The 26,303-nt window shown below is 37.5% G+C and overlaps 1 protein-coding gene across 2 annotated transcripts in view; it reads right to left on the reverse strand.

The window, feature by feature from the left end:
• PPHLN1 (periphilin 1) overlaps positions 1 to 26,298 on the reverse strand; it is a 63,841-nt gene extending 37,543 nt beyond the window's left edge. Inside the window, exons 1-6 of one of the 2 annotated variants that reach the window (XM_074539840.1) lie at positions 26,151 to 26,298; positions 21,497 to 21,540; positions 20,322 to 20,413; positions 16,645 to 16,815; positions 16,151 to 16,206; positions 456 to 706 (exon numbers count right to left, since the gene is read on the reverse strand). In XM_074539840.1, the coding sequence (XP_074395941.1) occupies positions 456 to 706; positions 16,151 to 16,206; positions 16,645 to 16,815; positions 20,322 to 20,413; position 21,497 (571 nt within the window). In that variant the 5' untranslated portion in view covers positions 21,498 to 21,540; positions 26,151 to 26,298. Of the gene's footprint in view, positions 1 to 455; positions 707 to 16,150; positions 16,207 to 16,635; positions 16,816 to 20,321; positions 20,414 to 21,496; positions 21,541 to 26,150 lie in introns of both variants that reach the window. The other variant, XM_074539839.1, reaches the window with a different exon arrangement.
• Positions 26,299 to 26,303: the final 5 nt, after the last annotated feature.

Genomic DNA, 26,303 nt, shown 5'->3' on the forward strand with positions numbered 1-26,303 from the left:
AAAATAGTTTCAAAAGTCTAGCAAAATTTGGAGAAAATGAAGTAAGTAGAAGTATGTACTTCCACTTCTTTTTTTTTAATCCCTGTTTTATTCTGGTTGCAGGAAGAAATGTCTTCACCTGCTGTAGATGAAGCAAAGTTTCTTGTCAGGAAATCCAATGAAGCACATAAAGAAATAACAGGAGCTGATGCTAAAAATAATATAAAATACTAGAAAAAGCTGTGCAGCTGAAACTCCTACAGCCAGTCTAGACCTGATACCAAAATAACACCTACAATCTCCCACATGAAATACATAAGGGAACAGAGAGTACAATGAAACAACCAGAGCAGACAGCACATAGTACAAAATGTCAGCCTTTCCCATTTTAAAAAGAGCATGTAAGGAAGAAAGGCTTATACAGTGAGCTGCAGTTTCACCTCACTAACCAGTTCCCATCATTAATCCAGCATTACCTTGCTGAGAAGAGACATTTCTTTTATGTAAAGATGACATATTTCTGCTGTGCTGGTGGAAAGGATAGGCTTTGCTTCTTTCAGGAGAGTAGCTCCTGCTGCTGACACTGGAGCCGGATCTGCTGTGCGGAGAATCCCTTCGGCTCCCCGGCGATTCCCTGAAGAAAGGAGAGTCCCTCTTGTGAGGGGATCGATCTCTCCCATAATGAGAAGAATAGAAGCTTCTTCTTCTGAAGCCATCTCTGACATCCCTGGGAAGACAACAAAAAATTACAAGTAACTTGCTTGCCTTTACAATGTTTATGGAACAGTACAATGGCAATGGTTCATGCCTGCTAAATACAAATAGGTTAACTGTCAAACACATCCAAAATCCTCAGTGTTTTTAAGACTACTAGGCAAGGGATGAAAAACAAGAAAAAAAAGAAAAAGGTAATTCCTTCATTGAGATGCTTCATTGCTAGAAGCTAATTCCTTTCTATTTCTTGACAATACAGCTAAAACATAGGAAAAAGACATTGACGAAATGAGACTCTCACAATTTTGTTCGGATTCGGTACACTTACCCTGGAAACTAAGCCTTAATTTACAATAGATAAAAGTGCTTATGAAAATATTGTTTACATTATTTGGCATTTTTCAGCTATGTTTTTCTCTTATTTTCAAGGGCCTATATTCCCCATTTGATTTCACACACCTTGCTACACAAAATATCGCTGACAGATTTCAGATATATCCAGCAGAGATAAAAAGAAATCTGCAGAATATCTATTCTCTCACCTATGAATCCATCCAAGGTCAACTCTCGAATGAAAATATGAGGACATATATCTCCTAAATATGTTTCTCACAACACACAATATTAATTTTGAACTTTAATGTAAAAAGTCACACACCCAACTGATTCAAAACCATAATTTAATAAACACCAAAACTTTCAACTAAATTTAAAGATTGTTACTCCAGACCACAGCACAAATGTGTCAGTTATTTGTAAATCATATTAATGTACATGTATGTGTAAAGGCAAAAAAAAAAAAACCCTAGTATCATTTCAAACTTGTCCTAAAGAATCACAGAGCTAAAAGACATACAAGCTAACTGAATCTAGAATTGTCACTTTTGCCTTGGTCAGAAGATGCACTGGTAAGAGCAGCAAGTACTCCTCAGCTTCTCCATCAAAATCTCCAAGATTTCAGAGCATTTCTAGTAATTCAGAATCTATCTTATCTCCTATTTCACATCAGAGTCCAGGCTTGTAAACAGAGAAATGTCTCAAAGATCTGGTGGTCTCACTGAGCACAACATAGCTACAGCTAGTTTTGAGCTGGTGGAGAAGAAAAGATGTACAATTCCTACAGCAAGGCACAGGCCCATGTTTGTGACAGATGACAAAGGATTTCCATGTGCCAAAGGTATCTTGGGCTATGGAAGCCTCAGAGGCAGCGCCACAAAACAAACCCCAGTGACACTGCTGTGCTTTACACAGTGCAGGTTTACTTTTTGCACGGAAAGCAAACTTCATTATATGTATGAGCATTTTACGCAGCCACAGACATGAAGTGTAAGTTCAGGCTTGAGGAACACTAGATTAACCCTGCACTGAGCTACCTTTTCTAGCTAAGTGGGGCGTTATTTATTTATTAAAGAACATATTGATCAAATATTTATCAGGAATGACCTAGGCACAGCCCACCTTTTCTTGCATTTCCTTCTTAATCGCTCACTTTAAATAATTATATCTATTTTTAAAGCACAAGCTTTCTGGCAGACCAGTACACCACTTATGTGTAAAACACACTTTTATGATCATGTTATTAAACCCTTGTATACAGAGCAGTTTATTATGGTAATGTTTACAGTGCCCCAGCTATTGCACATGTATAATAAATGCTCTAATATCCATGTAAGAATTTTCAAAAACTTAATTGAAACATACTTTTAAACAGGAAAATATTTGAAAGCCACATTCTACAATAATATTATGCACCCCAAAATAGAATCTCACTTTCAATTTTTGAATATTTATTTCACCACTGCATGTCAATTCTTAACTAAACCATATCTCATACAGAACATTCATGCCATTAACTATATTAAGTCTGTTTGGGACAGCATAGCAGCAGCATAGCATTTCTGATGTTTTCCATTAATATAACACACTGAACAGAACAAAGTAAGCATTGTTTTACAGTTATTTTTTTCCTTAAATACTTAAGCTAACATACACCTGCAATTTGGTAACGAAGGCCCCAATTCAGCAAAGCAGTTAAGCACATGCTTCAGATTCCAACACATACTCAAAGGGTTTATTCAGCAGGGACAATATTTAATAGAGATGCAAAATATACTTTAAAATAGATCTACTGCCCTTAACAACAAATACAGAATTAATCCCTTTTATATAGCATCCCTCAAGTCTTTGTATTTTGTGTTCATGATTCACACTTAATCCTAAAAGCACAGTTTTGTTCTCTCAGCAGTGTTGCAACAGGAAGCAACATCTTTGTTAACACAGATGAAACTTGACCATGAAGTTCTCACTAAAGCTGGCAGTCTGGAGGAGCTTCTGAAATGCTACAAGAACAGCCATATTGTGATATATCATTCCCCAAGGGCAGCTGGGGGAAGAGCTCCAGCCTGACAGCTACTTCAGTTCACCATAAGTTCTAGTTTTCTCAAGGACAAAACACAAGTACAGAACAGACAAAGGTATGACTTTCTGCACAGCAGAAAATCAAGGGAATACAACACTGAGGAGATTTTCAGTTGCCCACAGACCAGAAACTGAACAGTGGTATACTTAAGCTCTGTGAAACAAAGATTAACAAACCAGTGTGTCAGGTTTATCTCTTAAGAGTACTCAGAAGTAAAATTAAATCACTTCCTGAATGTGAAATGCCCAGGAATAGAGAGGTACTTGGGTACGTGAAGCACATCACATACAATAAAGGAAAAGGTTTTACTGTAAGAGGACTCTTAGAACATTCTCACTGAATTTGTGTTACTGGGCAACAGCCTACAATACTTCATGCTCACTATTCTCTGGGACTTCTATATCCCATTACATTCAACTTTTCAATTAGAATATTAATCTACATTGTGGTCCAGCTATAGTGACCATAACTCTCATTTTTGACACTGAGCTGAACACTGGCAACAAAACAGCATATTGTGTGGAACAGAAACAGGAGGGTCTTCCAGTAATTCACAGGTGAGTGCTGCCTATAACCTAGATTAAAAAGTCAGAGATGATTTTGTGATCCCTTCCATCCGAGAAAATCACTGCTATTGTCAAAGGGATTAAACACTCCATTTACAGGCTCGTGCTTAATTACTAACCTTGCCTAGAAATAACTCTCACACTTTTATATCTTTAACTTATAAATAAATTGAAGAAGCTATAAATAGCTTATGCAACACCAGACTTCAGTGCAAAGAGATAAAACAGTCAAGATCTGAACTGCATCCTTAACTGAAAATACTTTTTCTGCCTCATAACACAGGCATGGGGGAGGGAGAGGAAAAGTTAAACTAAAATTCCTTTTGCCTGCCTTTTCAGGACATTGCAAGAACTACCAACATGAATCAGATGATGCAGAAAATATTTAATAAAATATACAACTCCCCCAGCCTCTAAAAGAAGAGGCAAGAACACCTCCACTTATAGCATCTTCAAAGTAAACGTAGGCGGTGCAAGATTCCAGCCACCCCTCTCCCAGAACTAATTCCATTTCTTTCTAAAGTACACAGTACACGGTTGTGCAACAAACCAACAACTTACTCAGGCTCTGCTTTGAAGATGTGCTATAATCTCTTGTTATTGCCCAAAGATCCTTATGCAGATTCATCCTAAGCTAAAACAATACAGTGAATTACATCATCATAGATAGAAGGAATTGCACCTGGTTTCAATGGCTTTCATTTGAATATCTGAAATGGCAATAAGATTCCTTATTGACAACTGGTTTTCAACATTTTATGACTAAGCAAGTAACTAGAGCACTTGTGATATCTGCATTTTGCTTCAAATGAAATTAACATAATTAGGACCTGCCAGTGTAATCTTATGAACAGCTTTCTGCATGAAGGCAAAAGGAAACAGGCATTGTGAAACACTGTTTCAAGCAGAAAAGGATACCCAGAAATACCAAATGTACCAAAAAAATTGAAAATATATAGATGTTTCATGATTTTTATGCTGCATGCAATACTTCTGAAGTTATCATAAGCAAACAGCAAATCTTTGTCAACCTCAGTCAGTATGAAAGCTACTCAACTCCTCTCTCCCTGCCACCACCTCAGGATCTCATGACAGGTCAGAGGATAAAAAAATAAGACAATCTGAATATTATAGCAACATTAGAGAGAAGGGCTTCTTTGTCCTTTAGTTGAATAGTAAAGCTATGTACTTCAATGGCACTGGAAATCCTACTACATTGCTCTTTCTTCTTAGTGCCCTCCTCCTTTTTACTGCCATTGATAATGTACTATTGGACCTGCTGCAACATCAGCCTACATAATAAAAGTATATTTAAGCTAAAACCTTCTATTATCTGACAGGGAGAAATGATGGTCAATCACAGATAAGGACAGAGAAGCAGAGAATCCAGAAAAAAGAAATAAGAGCAAACAGCTTTAGGCAACTCAAGAATAAAAACAAAATGTGCTACTTAGACAAATTAAGATCAAATTAGACAAAATAACTGCATTCAAATGCATGTGACCTTGGTTTTTCTTTTTTTTTCTTTACAAACAAGGGCTTAATAAGACCTCCCCCCCCATTTCCCTAAATAGAAAACAAAACATAGGTCTTGCATTCCAGAGGAAGTATTTGCTTAAAGTGATGGACCAAATTACAATGTCTGGAAACAGCTAAAACATTTACAACTGCCCTGTATCACCCCAGAAGAATAAAGAAATTCAGACAACTAGCTCAGGGACCTAGCTCATAAACCTCTCCCATTTTATGACTCTATGCAGTAGCAACTAAACTAATTCCTAAGCAAACTTAATTCAAAATGGAAACAACTGAAATCTTCTATCTCAATATAAGCTTAAAAACTGGAAAATTGCTAGGAAGTATAACATGGTACTTTCCATACATTTTTTTCCTAATGCCCTAATAGATCAGAGAAACTGGTCAATGTTTTAGCTTCTAGACAAAGTTCTAATGGACAAAGATTCCTAAGTGGGTACTTGCACTTTTACTGTTGTCCTGCCTCAGGCAGAAACCAGCACACAGAAAAGAGTTTTAAAACATTTCCCTGAGGTACCAAAGCACATTGGTATCCCTCAGAAGTGTCTTTTCTTTGAGGGCTTTGAATCTATTTCACACTTAGTATGTGCAAGCAATTTAATGTAGACAAGCATTTGTCTTACATACACACTAAGCCCCAGAGAGAAATATTTTTGCACTTCATTTTAGGGACATAAGTGAATTTTATGTTCAGCAAGCTATTACTTTTTCCCCAAAAGCTATCTTTAAAATCCTTTCATACAAGAGCCCAGAAACCATGAAATAGCTGCTGGAAGAGCACTTAAGCTTTTCATCAGTGTGCTAAGGAATGCCTTTAGTTCACTGGCAAAAGAACACAACAAGTAGTTGTGTTCTTCAAGGACATGCTGATTGGATCTACTCTTGGGGTTGAGTTTCTAACACTATCAATAAAAAGCTGCAAAAGGAAGAGCAAGTTGTGGAACAGGTTTGTAAGGAGTAACACCTTATGTCAGTGATACTGATAGACAATACCCTTACTATATTTACTTTTTTCCTACTTCCAAATCCCTTAATGTGATCTATAAATCAGAAAAATATTAAATTTTTCTCTAAATGGGAAAAATGCTTCACAGATTTCTTTGTTTTTATTCTTAAACAAAGCGAGATTTGAAGCAATTAGGTCAAATAGATTTCACTTGTTTATATGCCTCAACGTGTTGTTTGTAATAGTGGTATGGATTTCTGCACAGCAAATTTCAGTAAAGTTAGCACACTATTGCCTCTGCTTCTGGATTTCTCAATATAAATGACATTACACATACATGAAGAAAAAACCCATTGCACATAATGGAATTTTTCTTCATGTGATCTCATTTCTTCCTTTCAGGTATAGAGTTTGTTCAAAATCAGAAAGTTAAGAGAGACATTTCCTCTTCATTACAATTTACAGTCTCTATAATCAACATTAATATCTCTTGCCTTTTTTTGTAGGCCATTTCCTACATATTATAAAAATCACTTTTTTGAACATATTTCACATATAGGCAAGCTATGCTGCTTAGGTAAATTCTTTAATAAAAATCCTTCTGCAACTCTTGCATGCCTTCAGTTATTTCAGTGATTTAATATCAGTTAACTTTGGAGCTCTATGACAGCTCTACTGATTGAAACTGGTACTGCTGCAATCCCAAACTCTGCAACCTTCCTTGGACCCCTATTTCCATTCTGTGCCTAAGCTGACATTGATATTTTCTCTCAGACAACAAACATACTTTTACTGTAGGAAAATCAGTCTCTTTACTGCATTTGTGACTTATCATTACTTACAATAAATAAAACAGGTTCCTTGACAAAATTCTAGAGCAGTTGAAGTTAGACTCAATAAGCCTCAAAGAAGTAATACTCCTTTTTTTATTCTAAAAATAAGAGACATAGATATCTAGCAACACTGTAATTAATGTAAATTCATTGATAAGTTCTAAAACAGAATGCCATCTAACAGACACAAGTTTTAGTAAGTATTAATAAATTAATAGTAGCTGAAAAAAGATTTTAAAGAAGGTAATTGCTTCACACTTCAGTCTCCTCTGTAATCTTTCACCTTACTTAGATAATCCTTGAACAAAATGCTCAAAAACTGCCTCTGACAAGATAAATGTATGTAGAATGCATACTGAGTTGAGTAACTGAAACATGAATTAGTTTGCCCATCTACTCTACACTGATGAGATCCCACTTGGTACACTGCACTCAGTTCCAAAGTCCTGGAAAGACATGGATGGACAGCTGGACCAGGTACAAAGGACAGCAACAAAAATTATCAAGCGGGATGGAGCACATCTGTGAGGAAAGGTGTGAGAGTTGGTGGTGTTCAGCCTGGAGAAGAAAGGCTCTACCACAAAATGTTTATGATGAGCATGCTGAAGCACTGGAACAGGTTGCCCAGAGAGGAAATAACCCATCCCTGGAAAAACAGTCAGGGTCAGGCTGAATGGGGCTCTGAGCAACCTGACCTTCTTGAAGATGTCCTGCTTCCTGCAGAGGGTTGGGCTAGATGACCTTCGAAGGTACCTTCCAACCCAAAACATTCTATTATTCTGGAAGTCAATACATTGAAACATTTTGTTCATTTTACTTCCAAATTTCATAATCATGCTCTCAAGCATAATTTTCAAAAATAATTAGGCATAGTTTTCAAAAATAATTAGGCATACTAGGCTAGATAACTTATGACTTAATTTAAGACATGCAACTATTAAAAGTCAGACCTCAGAAGAAAAAGACATTCCCTCAACTGGCTGACCCAACCCTGCTATGTGTGATGACATCAATATTCAGTTTCACTTAGACAAAGGCATTTATTGTCAGCTCATAGACAAGTTCTACACAACTTCATTTACAAAGGAAAGAACCGATAAGGTTATGCAAATATATATCATGAACTAATGTCAAGACTAACACTGACAATAATTTGTTACTATGCAAAAATAGTATCATCTTTTACAAATAATACCAACATGATGAGATCATGGAATTGCTTTATTAATGAACTTTTCCTCAGATGTAGATCATAACAACCTAAACACAAGGAAATGACATATCAAAAATATTCTCTTTGAAACAAAATGCTTAACAAAAGGATGCCTAAATTATCAAGAACATTAAACTTTTTCCTCTCCTGTATCCTAATATTCCCACCCTCTCTCAATGGGAATTGAATCTAAAATGTTTAGTATATTCAAAACATAACAAACAAGTCCTTGGAATCTAACAGATGATCAAGAATTTACCTTCCTAAGGGAAATTATGTCAAAGTCCTCTGTGACAATACACCTCAACATGAGAAAGCCACAACTACATTCATCAGTTCAATTCACTGGCTTTGAGATTATTTAGTTTGATGCCATCTTAACAGAAGCTGTCTGCACTCGAAGGGAGACTCCCTTCTCTTTCCCTTCCCCACTGTCTCAGAAGCTAGCTGTTTTTCAATGAAGTAGTTAGGAAACTTTTCCAGAATAATCAAGTGCTACCCATGGGAGTTTGCCTCATTATTTCCCAATGCAGCATTAACCTGTTGGTTTTGATACCATCTATAGTGCTAGCTGTAAGACTGGACCAGGTGAGATGGCTTTTCAAAGATTTTCTTTAGGAAATATGTTAATCAAGACCTTACAGTGGAAAGGTACATAATCTTATCTTTAGGCACATTATCCTATCATACATTGTAAACAGATGAGCTCCTTACAGTTTATTAGCATTATGTAAACAACATTTAATTAGAAGGAAATCATAATTTTCCCAAGGTGGGACTAAGTTTTAAACATGTAATCAATGTTAACACAAAATTGAACTGAGTTTGCACAGACTACTGAATTTTTCCTTAGAGGTGTATCATAACATGTCACCACCTCTAGTAAACAGGTGTCTCACACAATAGCCCCTGTTGAAAAAATATAATGACGACATCAATTTCACATGACAATTTAAAACCTTACAAAAACTACAGTGGGAAACAGTTGTACACACAAAAAGCCACAAACCCTTTAAGTGTAACACAGCTTTGGATCAAAAGCAAGTCAAATAAACATGACAGTAGTTGAGAATTGACATGATGAGAACTTCTGGAGTTTGTTTTTTTACCAAATTTGGTGTGTTTACTGTAATTTTGTCAAATACTTACAAGTCAATTTACTACCTGGCCATTCCTTATTCAACAACAAATTTTAAGAATATAAATATTATATTTCAATAATTTATAATAATATTTTGCCAGCAAAAGCAACATTCACCTTCCAATTTAGCCACACAATTAGCTAAAACATATAAAAACATCCCAGTTGAAAACAAGAGCAATTTCTACCTCCTCCCCATATTTTTACATTATAGAATGGGGGGCAAAAAAATTCTACAGTTGAAACCCTGCCTATTAATCTCTCCTTTCCCCCCATTCTCAAGTGACAAACATCTCAGAAGTGGAATGACAGCAGTCTTGCTTTGAATGAGGTTTCCAGAATAATTCTAGACATATGCACACAGGGCCCATATGAGCAGAGCAGATACTCAGTTTGACATAAAATTCCTAGTAAGAAAGCAGGCAGTGTTCACACAGCCTCCGAGTTCCAAGTTAAACAGAAGAAAGATTCATCACAACAATAAAACCAAACTTGTCCAAACTGAAACTTTTTAACTTTCAGTTGACCTGCACCAGTAAACATTTCTGAACTACTCTTGATTATACTCAGTCTTCAGTAGAGGGCATTTTTTAAAATGCTATGTGGTATCTGCATGAGAAGATTTGAGTTCTTAAAATCCACTCAAAGTAAAAACTTATAGACCTACAGAACCCAATGTGCAAGCATACAATCAGATATATTTAACTCTGACTGAGTAATGACAGTCAAATTATGGAACGTAAATCTCAGTTTGCAAACAAATTGGTTGTCCCAAGCACAAAAGAGCTACAGCCAGCAGAGCAGAAAACAGCTCTTAAAGAAAATGTAGCAGCTACTGAATCAGTAAGACTGCTGCATAAAAATGAACTGAATATGAAGTCATTAAATATTTAGTGTAAACCAGAATCAACTTTTAAGTTGTATATTACACCTATTATCTTGTTCCAAATGGTTCTAATTTTCCCCCTCCACCCTCCAAAATATCATAAGCCAAGATAAACTAATTTAGCTAGCAGCATAACACAATAGGTTTTCTGAGCAAAAGATTTCAACAGACAAGTTCTTGCCTGGAGTTGCAGACAGGTATAACGAATTTACCACAATGATCTATTATAAGGAAACTGCAATTTTGTATATGAATAAACAAGCTACTCTACTCAGCCATGTGAATACCTGAGAGGTTCAATGTTCTGGCAGAGATTATATTTATTTATTAAAAGAAAAAGGCATGTGCTAATGAGTATGATTACAACTCTGCTTATCAATCTCTGTCAAAAGCAAGACCATTTTCTTTGGGTGACTGCCATATTTATGTCCTTCCACACATGTTTTTTAATAAAGAATGAGGTTCTTGTACGGCGTCCCTTAAGAGCTGTCAAATATTGCAACGAATCAGCAGACTTATGTACATTTATAGCACCATCTCATAAATCCCTTTGGCTAAGTTTATCTTCTATAAGCAAGATACAGATCAGTTTACATTATAAGAAAGTTTAAATCCAAAGCCTAAACGCCTCCCCCAATATAATATACTGCTTTAAAATATTATACTATTTAAACATGTTCACTATTTCATTAATTAAAGAAAACACAGAGGGAGGGGGAAAAAACCCCAAGAAATAACTGCCCCCTGTAACTCAAAGGTGACTGCATAGTGACAATATAATGATAACTGCCTCAGCCTATGACACATCTGGACTCTCAAAATTAAATGCTGCTTTACTCAGAGAAGAGTCAGTGACCCTTAACTTCCATCTGGAGACTCTCTCATCAAAGGTCTTCATTTAAAATAACCATTCTTACCAAAGTAGAATTTTCTCCTCAATGTACGATCTTCAGACCACAACTCTGCAACCTCCTGTCACCACTGTGTGCACTGACAAGGGGTTAATCACTAAATGCAAGAGTAGTTCAAGCAGATATCAAAACGCCAAGATTGCTGGGCTTCTATCCCCCACTTTGCAACCAACTTACTCCATGACCTGCAGTAAACCCATTTTCACTGTGAAGGTGCATGCATCTAGAAAACCCAAGATATATTATGCCTTATCCCCCTAAAGTGGTAATTGCAAGTTTAATGTTCAGAAAACCTTTTTTTTTTTTTCAAATAAAAGACAATAAGCCATTGATTTAGAACACTTCCAAAAAAAAATATAGAACTGACTGATGGATCTTAACTGTTCACAGACCACAAACTGCTTACAATTAAGTTTCTGTATTTTGCTAGACAGTTTTCTCTCATTTGTAGCACCAAAATTACTTCAGTATTTCCATCTACTACAAAGTATTTCCTAAGCATTCCAGGAAATAAGCAGATCTGTTTTTGATGGACAAATGCACTAGAATTAAAGACTAGACTACTAAAATGCTTCCTAATATCACTTAGAAGATGGGAGAAAAATCTAACCCGAAATAAACAAAACAACACACATAGTAGCAACAAGTTTCCTCCATTAGCAAAGGAAAAATTATTCACATTTACAGCTGAAGAGGGGATATTAAAATGTCCTATGTAAGCCGCTCCTCAGGAGTCTATTTTTTACTTATTCCACAAATACGGCAACCCTTATTTTACAAAAATCTGGGCCTCAGATAATTCTAAGGATCAAATTTAATGCATGTGTAGCTGGGATTTACAAGTGCGTCATTTTGTAATTTCTCTTTGAAGATGAGTCTTACCCATCTTTACTTGCCAAGTTTCGTATATTTCACATCTTGTAAACTCAGTTTGGTTGGTAAAAAAAAAAAAAGAATGAAGTAATGCTCTGTGCACTCAAAAGGATTAAAATTTGGCATGACTAAAATGAACAGCAGCTAACAATCTTCCAAAGCATTTCACACTGAAAAGTTCATCTGACCTTATAAAAATGAACTTGTATGCAAAATCCATTGCCATGAGGCCCATAGGGAAGTACTGCAAAATAGAATTCTTCAACATATAACAGCACGGTTCCCTGCAACTTTTTTAAAAAATCTGACATGCATTAGTGTTTTGCATAAATGAGCCCAATATATCACTGAAGACAAGCACTAACACAGCTCCAGAAATTATCAACATCAGTAGAAGATAAATGTACAAAGAAGTCACATCTTAATTGATCTCTACTCCTTTGAATTGCTAAGTCTCACAATTCTCACAGCATCAGCAACCAAAACATTAATGTGTACAAAAAGTTTCCTCCAAACTATGACGTACAATTCTTTGTATGTGCCAACCACACTTGAATCAAAAGGCACTTGAAATCAAGCTAAAACAAAATTCACATCAGTTTCAGGAGTTCAGAATTCCTTAGGTGACAACAGGAGAGAAAGAGCTGAGAACTCAGTTTGAAATCTATGCCCTGCACACCCTCTGAATTCCTTTACTTTTTACATATAAAATGTGTATCTTCACCATAAAAAAGTCATGGTCAGGATGACAGCTGTTCACTAAACATAGCATAAAACAGGGCTAACAACCCTCAGAAAGCATGTGGAAGGAATAGTAATGCTCCACACAGCACTAGACACAATAATGTCTGCCATGTGAATGACAGCTGCTTGGAAACTGGAGCATAACCCTATAAGGAGGAAGGCAAGAAAAAAAAGACAGTATACCAAGTGCTAGAACCTCTGCAATCCTGTTGTGACTTATGGAGAACTGCTGCTGGTCATTAGACACATCACAGCTGAAGTCACAGCTCTACAAATGCTAAGTAAGCAAGCAGGTCCTACTTCTAAGAAAAAGACAAGAAGCTTACAAAAACCCCAACAAAATATCACTGAAAAAACAATAGGAAAAAAATAGAAAAAAAATCCCTAACTGCTAGTTTCTTCAACAGCAAAGAGAATTACAGAATAACAGAACATAAGGTGTTGGAAGGGACCCACAAGGATCACTAAAGACCAACTCCTGGTCCTGTACAGGACATCCCCAAGAGCCACACTATGGTGCCTGAGAGCACTGTCCAACACTTGCACTCTGTCAGGCTGGTGCTGTGACCACCTCCCTGGGGAGCCTGTTCCAGGGCACAAGCACCTTCTGGGTGAGAAACCTTTTCCTGATATCCAACACAAACCTACCCTGACTCAGCTTCAGGCCATTCCCTCAAGTGCTGTCCCTCATCACCACAAAGCAGAGGTAAGAGCCTGCCCCTCCTCTCACGAGGAAGCTGTAACTGCAGTGAGGTCTCCCTTCAGTCTCCTCTTCCCCAGGCTGAACAGAACAAGTCACCTCAGCTGCCCCACATAATGCTTCTCCTCAAAGCCCTTCGTGATGTTTGTTACCCTCCTTAGGACACTTTCTAATAGATCAATATTTTTCTCACATTGTGGTGCTCAAAACTGCACACAGGACTCACTTAAGGACATTTGATATTGCAGATAAGCAGCATTTTATTTCAGGAGAATCCCAATTAATGTTTTTCAGCTCTCTAAATCAAGACTGGGGGAAGAAAAATACAAAGGGTAAGAGATGAGAAGGTACCTTTTGACAGGTATGTTTTCAAAAACCAAAACAGGAACATGTGAATGATGAATACTCAAAGGGAAATGCTATCATATTGACAACTACTTCTTCCAGCTGATTGCAATTTTGAAAAAAGAAAGCTATTATTTCAGTCAATAAATAAGCTATTATTTTTAAGAATTTAAAGTCACTGTACTAACTATGAAAACCCATTAAATGCAAGACTTCTGACTGTGTAGCTTCTAACTATGCTTTAGCCATGCTCCATGCATTTTTTTTTAAAAATCCTTCTGGTTAAAATCCTCCTATCTCCTCAAAAAAAGAAAAGAATTATGTGTACTCCAAAGAACTTAACTAAAAAAATTTTAAGCATATCCAAAGAGAAGGCATTTTTGCACAAAATAACTTTTTTAATACCATATTTTGTGGAACAAATGTCTTTGAAATAGAAAGTAATTAGCACTTTCACCACAGGAGACAACATACACCATGAAATGTACTTTGATTTCCTCCTTGAGATCCACTACATTGCTCAATGGTGGGCAATATGCAAAGAATCATAATTAAGTTCATTACAAACATAGAACACTACAAATGTTTTGCAGTCTGATCACAAGACTTTACTTTCAAGATTATTTGCTATATTTATATAATGAATCAGTAGGATTTCATTCAATTCCAAATATATTTGAACCATAGATCTTTGTGAAGTTCTTCCATAGCATTATTGCAGTTGTGTAACAGCTCCATAATCTGAAGTATATAACATATATTCAGATGGGACTATCATATTCCACACAACACACTTATAAAGCCTTCAACAAAATGAGCTGACATTTTAACCTCACTTTTTTTTACCGTATTTTGAAAGGAAGAAATAAGGATGCATTTAAGACAAACTTTTTGACCACTGGGTGCCACTCTTGTTCTGTGTACAATAAATTGCCTGACACTAACTCGGTCTCCTCAGCCTTTCTGGTGTTTTTCCTCAGCTTTAAACAACCCTGATTCATCTAACTTGAGGAAAGGATGGAAAAACTTTTAAACAAATTTTTATTAAGCACTCCTGTTCAAAACCTTTTATTATTGCTTCTAGCCCCAAGAATGCAATTCTGAAAGAAGTCTATTGCACCAAGACCCTTGTGATATTTGAAGGATTTCCTTTATGGTGAGATTATAGAATAATCCATCCATGCTATGTCTAAATCATCCTATTCAATGGAATAGACATCTACTGCAACTGTGTGTCCCTGTATGGATATTGCTATTAACAGTAACATACTGAGTTTACAACACCACAAATCTAAGGCTTACCCTGTCTGAACTTTTTCTGACCTGCTTGCAGTCTTTTTTTTTTTTAACTTGCTGCTGGTTTAACAGCAATTTTTCCAACTGGTCAGGTGTCTCTAGCTAATTTGCTTCACTTCTGTTGATCTTTGTATGGTATACCCATAGTTTTAAATATATGTTGTCACAAGGAGTTATTCTATGATATTATGACTTACACCATGATGCAATATCCACAAATACAAGCTGGTATAATAGATATCTCAAGAAGTGGAAATGCAGGATGTGGCATATAAAAGCACAGCCATCAGATGACATTCTTAGATCAGACTGCTAATATTTCACCTATACTAGCAATCAATTCTTCTTTTAGTATTTAAGGTGACTTTCATCCTTGTCGATAAATTTTGAGTGTAACACTATCCTGTGCACTTTATTTTGCTAATTCAAAAAAAACATATCAAACATCACTGCAGGCATATGTACATTACAGCCCTATGATTTACTACTAGTCCTTAGATTTCATAAATGGGAACCTAAGGTACAGACTAAGGAGGGTTCATAGAAATTAACATTACATATGATGGAAATATATATTCATCAGTTCAGCTGAGAAAACAGGGAGCTCAGAAGAAAGCTGTGGTGAACTTCATAATCCTATTATCTATCCTACCAACCTTTAAAATGGCACAGGCGTCATTATACTGTAGCCCCAATGTACTGCAGCTGCAGAATCAAATAATAGAACAAAGAATTCTCTGAAATCATGTAAGAAGTGTGACTCATCAGAGATGCATTAAATTACTTACACTTACAGGTTACCATCCTAAAGATGTTATCATGATGCCTCCTATCCTTATTAAACTATAGACTTTCCTGTCATATAATTTCTTCAATTTCTAATTCAAACAATAAAACTAAAACCCATTTTTCCACTATTGTCTTTTACTTCAACAGATGTCCTTTCCCTGTTATTTCACTGGTCTGCTCTACTAGCTGTTTTGGTGACCAAGTAAAATGCCCTAAATATTTGCAGCCTGTGGATGGCACTACTAGAATCAAAAAATACCTGTATTCAGGTCTTGTAGAGTGATCATCCCTTGACCATCTGTATCCTGATTCATCCTGCAAAACAAACAGGCAAAACAACTGCATGACATGTATCTCATATGTCAAGTACAATTAATCGCCAAACGGTACTTTATTGCAAAACCAAAGCATTTAATGAGTTAAAAAAATATTACTCCTTGCAATAAATATCTTCTAAATTTATTCACTGTATCCATTTACTTTTTATTTTTTCCCGTGTCAATACTGAAGAGAGCAACTTTGCAATGCTATAAAAAACACAAACTACAGAAGTTTCCAAAGCATATATACATGCCCTGACTTCAAGAAGTTTTTCATCTTCGAACTATAAATTACCATCAACACCCTGAAATTACAGAATTTCAAACGGCTGGGTTGCAGGGGGCAACAATAATGACCTTTCCAGCATTTTAATTACCTACAACTCAAGGCTTAATGGGAAAATAAACATGAGAGAAGAATCACCTTACGTACACCTCGGTGTGGAGGGCCACTTCTCCGGTCGTGGGCGAAACTGCGACCCGCGTTGTAGTCCCTGTACTCGGCGTGACCGTAATCGTCATAGCGACTGTAACTCCCGTCCCCAGGTCTCTCCAGCAGGCCTGGCTTCTTGGGCACAATGTTTACTATTCTGTGGTAATCACCCTAAACCACAAACCAAACAAAATCATTTTGCTTTTAACAGCTGAAAATCCGTAACGCACAAACAAATGTAGAACTAAGTTATTTCTAAATATGGGACTTAAAAGAGGAAATTGCACAGGGAAACGGCAAACATTAAAAATCATGCCAGTCTGACAGTGGAATAACTGATTCAATCTAACTGGACACTATTCCTATTCAATCCTTAGGCATTACATATAGAGAGAAAATTTTAAACATGGCTTAATTGTCTTTTGAAAGTTTATAAGCAGTAGCATTAGCTACTTTCTGAGCATTGGTTAGCTACAGGTATCCCTCAGATTTCTCCATTATTTTTAGAATGCAGCAAAGAAAGTTGCACCTGTAATGTCTACAAAAAAATAACAGTCATTTGAAAATACTAATAATTTTCCTTATGTCCATAACATCCTCCATACTGCAGAGACTGTATTTAAGATAGACCTTGTTTCATAACCTAAATACAAAAACACACACTGAACACAATGCAGTAGGTCATCTGAAGATTCAAGTGATAGAATTTTAACACTCTTGGTTTCTCTTTTAGTGCAAATTTCAAGCAGCTTTTTGCTAGAACACAAATTTAATTTATTTCCTTCAAATAGCATGTCATATACCATTTGTCAACTAAAGAAATTTTTTATTAAGTACAAATTGCACAGCTGCAAACGATACAAATTCAATCTTACTAGAACTAAGTCTCATATAAGTCAACTGCAAATAAAAAGCAAATGAAAACATGACTGCAAGATTTTGTATTTAAAATCTTCTTCCTTTAGCAAAAAGTTTTTTTAATGGGCCTTAAACAAAATCTACTAATGCAGACACTTGAATTAGCATGTGCAATTTGGATTTTGTAGGGGTGGGGAGGGGGAAGACACTCAAGCTATTTTAACAGTAAGAAGTCATAATCTAATAGTTTCTGATAGTTTTTGCAGAAATATACATTGTATTCACAAACTGCTAAATATTGTCATGCAAAAAAAAAAGTTAGTTCTGATTTCAGAGAGCACCCAACAAACACAACAAACAGACTAGAGGGCAGTTTAAAGCCAGCCATACAGGTGCAAAATGGAGATTATATACACAGTCATAATGTTTGATCTACTCTTACCTCATCGAACATCCTCCACACGTAATTATTTTTTTTAGCTTGGTGTCTTACAAAGATCTGCTGTGCAGCTTAAATAAAACTGCTGCATGCTTTAAGCTCACCCAGAAGACCTCACTACACAACTATCCTGGCACATAGAAGAACAGCTACATGAAAACTCCATGAGTACCCTACTTGCACAATTATGTCAAGTGCTTGCAATTTCCCGTTCTTTAACGGTAACTGTGTTTCCACTACAATCTATACTTGATACACAATTAGAACTCAGTTTAGATGAGGACACATCTCTGGATTTCTTCAAAAAAAAAAAAAGATACTTCAGTCTGTATCATTGGCACATCTTATTTCCAACATACTAACCTAGCAGCAAACACTAAGCATATTAACTGATTGAACAAATTAATTCCATTTCACTTGCCTAATCAAAATTAAGTCAGACTTCTACATGTGGACACAAATACAATAGCACAGGCTTACAAGGACAGAAAGTAGCTTCCAACTATCATGAATCTGCAGAGCTGTATGAGAAGGAACTCCATATCCATCTTTCAGTATGGCAGAGACACATATCTTGGTTAGCCCAGCTACTGGGGGTGTTGTTTTGGTACAGATGGGTAATATTCATTGTGATGAGTGTACTCTGCTACTGCCTTCAACCCCAGTTCCAAACATATGTAATATAAAGCTAGCATTGAACTACCTAGTAAACGCTTCCATCAAAATGCAAATCTTTTAGACTATAAATTTTCATAATGCCTGACCACACATTGCTCCCTGGACAGCCTGAAAGACTATGGGAATTTAGAAATGTCAGTGATGCAATGGTTAAATTAAATTTGACATGCATTAGTCAAACAACTGAAAAAACATGTGTGAAAATACATTCTGCCTTTCCTCTTGTCCTATTCTTGATAAGCATTTTGGAGAAAGAGGTAGCTAAACACCCCGTGGAAATCAACGTGATTTCCAGCTGGCTGAAAATGAAAAATGTTACTGTTGCCTGTCACAGTAACAAAAATGTCACAGAACAGACAACCACTAATACACTACAAAATAGAGAAGCTTATATAATTAGTTACATAGAGTAACCAAAAGTCTCCAAATAGACAAGCTGAAAACAAAACAAAGGGAACCCAGAAGATGCACTAAATCAGCTATGGTATTATTTCAACATTTGCCATAAGTAAAAGGGAAGTCAGATAAGAGAAACTGGCACCTGAAATTTAATTTTGTCAAAAGCACATTACACAGGATGCAAATAGAAATATCAGAAAGTATTCTTAAAATTCTATTTACGGTGTAATACCTCCAAAGACAAAGCTACAACCTGTTTTATTTATTTATTGGAGACTTCAGACAAGGGAGGGAAAAAAAAGGCCCAACTCTGTGGAACAGAGAATTCCTAAAAGCATTCTGAACTTATTCTATAGCACAGGTTCTGCATTTGGTTTTACAAGCATACCATACATACATACATAACACACCACAAAAGACTCTGTATCTACAAAGCAGATTTCTGTTGCCATTCTTCTTGTAAAGTGCTTCCTTTACAGGACTCCAAAGCACAACTTCAGCAAAGGTGTACTTTCAACACTTGTTAAAAACATCTTCCCCTACACTTAAAACATTATAAAGAAACTTTGTTGGTGACAAAAACAATCATGAAAGAAGTTCCTTTACCACATCAAGTTACCTAAAAGAAACATTGACATAAAAAAAAAGTTGTCATCTTATTGTGAAGCTCCCATACCTTCTTGGTGATTCCTCATGTACAGCTCCTCACAGCACAACCAACAAACTCCAACTCCCCTCACAACACAATCAACCAACTCCAACTCTCTCTTCAACCAGCTAACCGTTTTGTAGCGTTCATCTTCTTACTGGACACAGCTGTGGCCTGTTAAGGACAGGCCTGTTCCTAATCTTTGGTGATTGGTGCAGCTGCAGCTCCTCAGGTGTGAGACACCTTCTGCACTATTCTCTTACATTCTATCCCTCCACAAAAAGACTATGGAAAAATATAACATTAGTATGGCCTCTTGTTCCCCAGAATGGCCTCTTGTTCCCCAGAAGTTATTAAAAATCCTGTGCTTAATACCACAAAGAATTACACCAAAATACAAATATCCTAAAACAGTTCCAACAGATTTGAAAATTTTAAAAAAGAAACTAATACTTAATTCAGTAGGCAGCCTATTATTCCTGTGCAGATGCACGTGCCAGATTGATGACTTCAAAGAACAGGGGGAAAAATGAACTTGAGATATACTTGGAACTTACACAGGTACATAAATCCATCCCCTGTGGTACAGGTCATTGTATAAAGGTACAGTATAACGTTATAATGCTGCAGACACAATGCTGACTGCACACTTACATCACCATGAATCCTTGGAGGGAGACGTTCTCTTGGAACTCTTTCATAGTCGTATCGCCCTTCGGACCACATTTCATCTCTTCTATAGGCCACTTAAGACAATGAAAATACAATTAGTGAAAACCAGACCCATTATGAATAGACAAAAGGACAGTGAGCAGAAAAATAAAGGTTCCAGGATTTCTCCCAATACAATGTATTATGCACAAGTTCTGTACATACACTTTTTGTTATTAGCCCTTTAAAACATGGAAAGTATGTAATGTACTTGGAGCAAAAATAACTTGCAGTATGGGCAAGAACATGGAACTGGAAATTAGTCCAGTATAATCAGTAAAATTACAGGAACTGGAGATACTATAAACCACTCTATTGAAATATATGCATATTGCAAGTACTAGATGTACAGACAAATGCACACACATACCTTACAGCAATTTTAACAGTGTTCTGCTAAAAATACTGGAACTTTTAAAAAAGTAATTCAACATCTACTTACTAGATTAAATAATTTCTACTTTTTAATAAAATATAATAACTTGGAATTATTTCATCAACTCAATTGTCTGGAAAGAGATCAAAATGCAGCACATAATTTCTTAGCACAAAGCCCCACATTTTGATTACATGCATAGAATACATTCTTCACATGAAGATACTTCCTTTTTTAAACTGAGAGCCAGCAGAACAAAAAAAATACCTCTTTTCAGAGGAAAGGGACTTTGGAAGCAGAGTTAGCCATTAAAGACAGGTGGAAATAACCATCGTCCTAAGAGATTCTACTCACGTTGTGCTAAACAACACAGACTTGAGGAGTTCAAACCTTTCTGCTGATTATAAAGGTGACAAATTATCTACTATACAACACTGAAAGTAGATATGCAACTGCTAGAATTATATGTTTCAAACCTTCCCTTCACAGTAGTAGCTCTAGCTGTTAAAAACAGTCAATACAGAAAAGTAACAGCAGGTCACGTTCAGAAGGAGAAATACATAATGTTACCTACTTGCACAAAATAAAAACACTTTACTGGAAATAGACTTTGAGGCTATATAAAATTATTGATTAGTACAGATGCTAAGAATCAACATAAAAGAATTAATAAACTGTAAAGAGAGGTAGCACTAATTCTGATACACACTTTTGCAAAATATAACAACACTCACATACTTACTTCTCTGACAGTTTTAGCAACTCTGCTTCTGAAGATCCATTCACCTACCTACAAAAAAAAAGAAACTGAGGTTAGCAAAAAAATACAAATATATTAATCATAAGTATATTTTTTTCTGTTAAGTAAACCAGACAGGTGCAATCTAAATGTTTTAACTGCCTGTACCCTGTGATCTGTCTTTGTAAAGAAAAATAAGATTCAGTTGTATGTGATGAAAAGCTAATTAAAAGCTTGATCTTTTTTCTTTTGGTAAAAGAGAATGAATGAAGAAGTTCTTTCCTCAACTACAAGATGCATCTATGTTCAGAGATTGAACCCTAGCATTGGTTGAAACAAACCAGATTATCTTCTTAAAATTATAGTCCAATTTTATAACAGACTTGACCTGAAGTTTGTTCTACAACCAAGACACAGAACTAGTCTGATGTAGCTACAGGTCATAAATCAAAAGTTGACTAAACCAACCAGCTGATCCTAGTTTTGGTAAGAACAAAAGCGAGAGGATCCACTGTCCCTGCCCTCTCCAGTAAGCTCCACATAAGAGTTACTAATTCTGAAACCACTGCTCATACTGCTGCATTGGATGGTCAGCTGCGTCGTCAGAAGCACCTTCCTGGCATTTTCACAGTACCTGCCTCAACTTTTCTTTATCCTGTACTTCACTGTTTTAAGGCTTTTCTAGAGCCTTAAAAATGCACACCAGGGCTGTATGTGCACGAACACCTCTTAGGCCAACCCCATGCCCTCCTTCCCACATTACCAGGAGGATGCTCTATGTGCTCTTCGCTGTCCCCACCATCCTCTTGTCTTTGTGCCCAGAACAGTACTTGAACATTTCTGTGGTTTTATGTACAGGAGGGGCAGAATTAGCTATGGCAAGGCAAAATCATGATGCTGAAAAGGCATCACCTAAAACACTTCACTGCTGGTCCCAGGGTGGGCCTTTCCTTCTGTCTGTACTCACCACAGCTGGTGCTCACAGTGCCCACAGCACCCACTGCTCACCCACAGCCCACCCACCTCTCACACCAACAGAGATTTAGATACTTGATGGCAACCCTCAGTTTTTAGACAAACAGCAAAATACCAGGAGCTGAATTCAGGTGAGGTTTCCAAGCAGGCTGCCTTTTTTTTTTTTCCCATTTGGATAAATACAGACCTGTATTTATCCAGGATAAATGACCCTGTCATTTTGCCTGCAGAAGTTATTGAAACTGTTAACATAATGCTCAAAAACCAACATATCTCAGAAAAATGCTACTGAAGCTGAGGGCAAACTTACATCTCATGCTGCTTTGTCAGTCAAACCACCTGCAACATCCCAGCACACATCACTGGCACCAACACTCACATACACAGCCCATTATTTTATCAGGAATCAAGCTGATAAAAACACTCCCCTTTTTTTATCACTGCCAGACCTCACTGAAATGAGCAAGAATTAAGACCAGTATTTCAACAAAAACACAAGCTGGAAAAAGGTAGAGCTACACTATCACAAAAGTCAACAGACTGACAAAAATATACACTAGACAACAAGCAACTATGCAGGTGGAACAAAAAGAATCTCATCTGCATTTAGAGGTACGGAAAGAAGAAAGTTAATCAGGCAGAATCAACTATCAAGTAGATTGGTTAAAATGATGCTAAGGTAAACAAGTAGAAGACCAATTTTATACAGAAGACAAAATTGACAAATTTTAGCTGAGAACAATGAGATAAAATAAGGATCTATTTGAAAACATCAAAAGAAAAAAATGCTTGAAGGGAAGAATATGCAATTCCCAGCATCTTGAGCACCCTTTATCTGTTTCTATAGAAAAAGAAAACAATCAATTTCTTAACTGATGTGACCTAACACAGCTTTAATAAAAACCATGGACAGTTTAAACTCTTAGCATCAATATCAGAAAATTCCATTAACAAGGACTCAAGAGCTCAAATCTCGAATTTATTATGCTGTATTGAGATTCATATCTGTTCTCTCAGTAGGCATGAAGTTGTTGTAAAACAAAGAATGAGAGAAACCTGTTTTTGTTTCACGCCAAACACTATAACTCATCCTGATTAACTATCTTCTATTAGCATATACAACAACAAAAAAAAAAACCAAACAGCTGATGCTTAATATTATGATATATAATTACTTGCCATATTAATTACAACAATCTCTTCCTCTTTTTGATCAGAGGTGACTATTTTACCTAAAGCAGTATCTTCTCTCAAATAAACACATTCTGTAAGTGCAGAGGTCATTCTATGAACACGTCACAAGCTGCTCTACTGTAGCCAGCCACCAAAAATGGCTTTACTCCAATCAGCACTATGTTTTGCTCTATGCTAATATAGGTTTTTTCATCAGGCAGACTACACAGGTCTCTTCAGATTTTTTGCACCTTCCTGATGCATTTGCAAAAGCACTCCAGTACTTTGAAACATTGGTATACAATTCTTGTCTGCTTACACTTACTTGAGACATCAATTTTCATCACAGCCACAAGCATCTGCTTCTCCAGGATTTTTAATTTTCTAGTGTGTGCTATCATCCTTCTGCAGAATCTACATTTTTGTTTTCAACACATACAGCCTCGCAATCCAGATGGCTACATCTTGCCATATGTGAACAAAGTAAATGCAGAGACAGGCAGCGGGAGTGCCTCCCATGCCACTGGGATACATCTGGTTTTATAATGTTACTTTGATAAACAGCAGAGACTGACAAATGTGAGCCAATTTTGTCTATCATCTCTACTTTGGAAAGCTCTCAAAAAAGCTCAAACGCCTTTGTACAAGATGTAAGAGAAATGTAACTTATTAGCAATAGCACTATAAAACATGGAATGATTCCTGCTGTGAGGATATAAAGACAGAAAATATTGTTGTGTCTCCCAACAATTAGACTCAAAGATAAGCCACTATTTCTTACCTAGACAAAAGGCAAGGCAGATAAAAATGGGTTTGGGGGAGAAAGTTACTTTCCTATCTTCCCCTTGTACTTGGGACAGGTAAAACACGCTGAATAGACACAGTCCTACTGAAAAAGTAAAAAAACACAAGTGTGAGAGCAGAGGGAAACACCAGGAAATAAAATAACATGAGAGAGGCACTGAGAAAAACCAGAGATTCAAAGACAATCTGTCTCTGCCTAATAGCAAATATTAGGCTGTAAGAGTTTCAAAAGCATTTAGAAGTATGACTGCAACAAGTCCAGGGATATTCACCTAGATACCAAGAGGTTGTCTTCCAACCTTTCTCAACCCATTCACAATGATTTTTACTTAAAACAGCATGCATAAACTGAATATAATAACAGCAGCAGCATTCCAATGAGGATTTGCAATCCCACCAGTTGCACTTCCTTACTACATCATTGTCACTGGGACAAGAGCAATGGAAGCAATGCATTGGGGGTTATATTAATAGAATGACTGATCTATCAGCACTTATCTTTGCCTGACCACCTGCAGTTACTGACCTGCCCATCATCAGTGCCAGTGCCACAAAAAGCACATTCTACCAGGCTCTGATGTAGCTGCTCCACCAGCAATGTCACTGCAAACAACTGCATGGATCACCACTGCTCCTGTGGCTTTCCATCCTGACAACAAAATATGGCAACTTTCCATATTGCTGCCATAACCAGTCAAAACTACAATGTTCTCAAAAATTACTCTTGAAAGTAACAACCAACCCATAGCACTTCCCACAGGGCAAACTACTGCATCAAACTCACTGGTTGTGCGGGTTCCCACATCTTCTTGTTACTTCTGCCTTTGCTCCCTTTAAGTCACAGATAAAGAATTTATAGACTATCCTTGAAAACTCTCATGGAGGGGAAAGAGCCTGCTTAAGGAGTATGAGTGAGAATAAAGAACCATGAAGAGTAGACTTCAGATGCTTAAATACTAGTACGGACTTAAAATATTAGTTTAACAACAGAATACCCTATTGTTAAACTAATCACACAGATTTATTCTGAAAGACTTATTCTAGTACTTATTAGGAAATCACCTGAGTTACACACTCATGTCTTACTTATCCCTCAATAAGGACATAGATCCTGCACCAACATACCCACTACACACATCAGTGAAAGCGTTTACAAGGAGATTTATGTAGCCTCCATACACTCTCTACGAGTGATTGTTTAAAATTACGCTCAGATGTATGTACAAGGAGGACGAGCCTTCCCTTCAAAACAAATATACAATTTAAAGCAAGAATCAGAGTCCTCTGTCCCATATGGGTTTCAAAGAGGATTAAATGATGAGGCACACGAGCCACCTCGGGCGCGGACCCAGCAGCCGCTGCCCAGAGGGGCCCGTCCTGCCCAGCGCTGGTCCCGCCGCCGAGTCTGACGCACCCGCGGGCGCGGGGGCTCCGCAGCGCTGGGGCTGCCGCGGCGCGGGAGGGACGGACGCGCTCCCCGGGCCGTCCCTCGAGGCTCCGCTTCCCGGGGCGGGCGCTCCGCACCCCGAGCACGTGCTCGCAGAGGGGGCAAGAAGGCGGCCCCGGGGCGCCCCGCAAGAAGCCGAGCCCGTCGCACGGCAGCCGCGGGCCAGAGGAGCGGCTCCGGGCCCGCCAGTTTCGCGGAGGAAGGCGGAGGAAGGCGGCCGGCCCGGCTCCCAGCCCCGCTCCCGGCCCCGCCGCTCACCTACCTGCCGCTGCCCCGTTTCCCGCTCCCGCTGCGCGGCAGCCCCGCGGCAGCTCCGCACGTCTCCGACGCTTCCGGCGCTCCCGAGCCGTCGGCGGAAAGCCCCGCCCGCCGCCGCGGAGCCGCCGCCCATTGGCCGTGGCCGCGCCCGGA

The sequence above is a fragment of the Zonotrichia albicollis genome, chromosome 4 (assembly GCF_047830755.1).
Source record: "Zonotrichia albicollis isolate bZonAlb1 chromosome 4, bZonAlb1.hap1, whole genome shotgun sequence".
Classification (NCBI taxonomy): domain Eukaryota; kingdom Metazoa; phylum Chordata; class Aves; order Passeriformes; family Passerellidae; genus Zonotrichia; species Zonotrichia albicollis.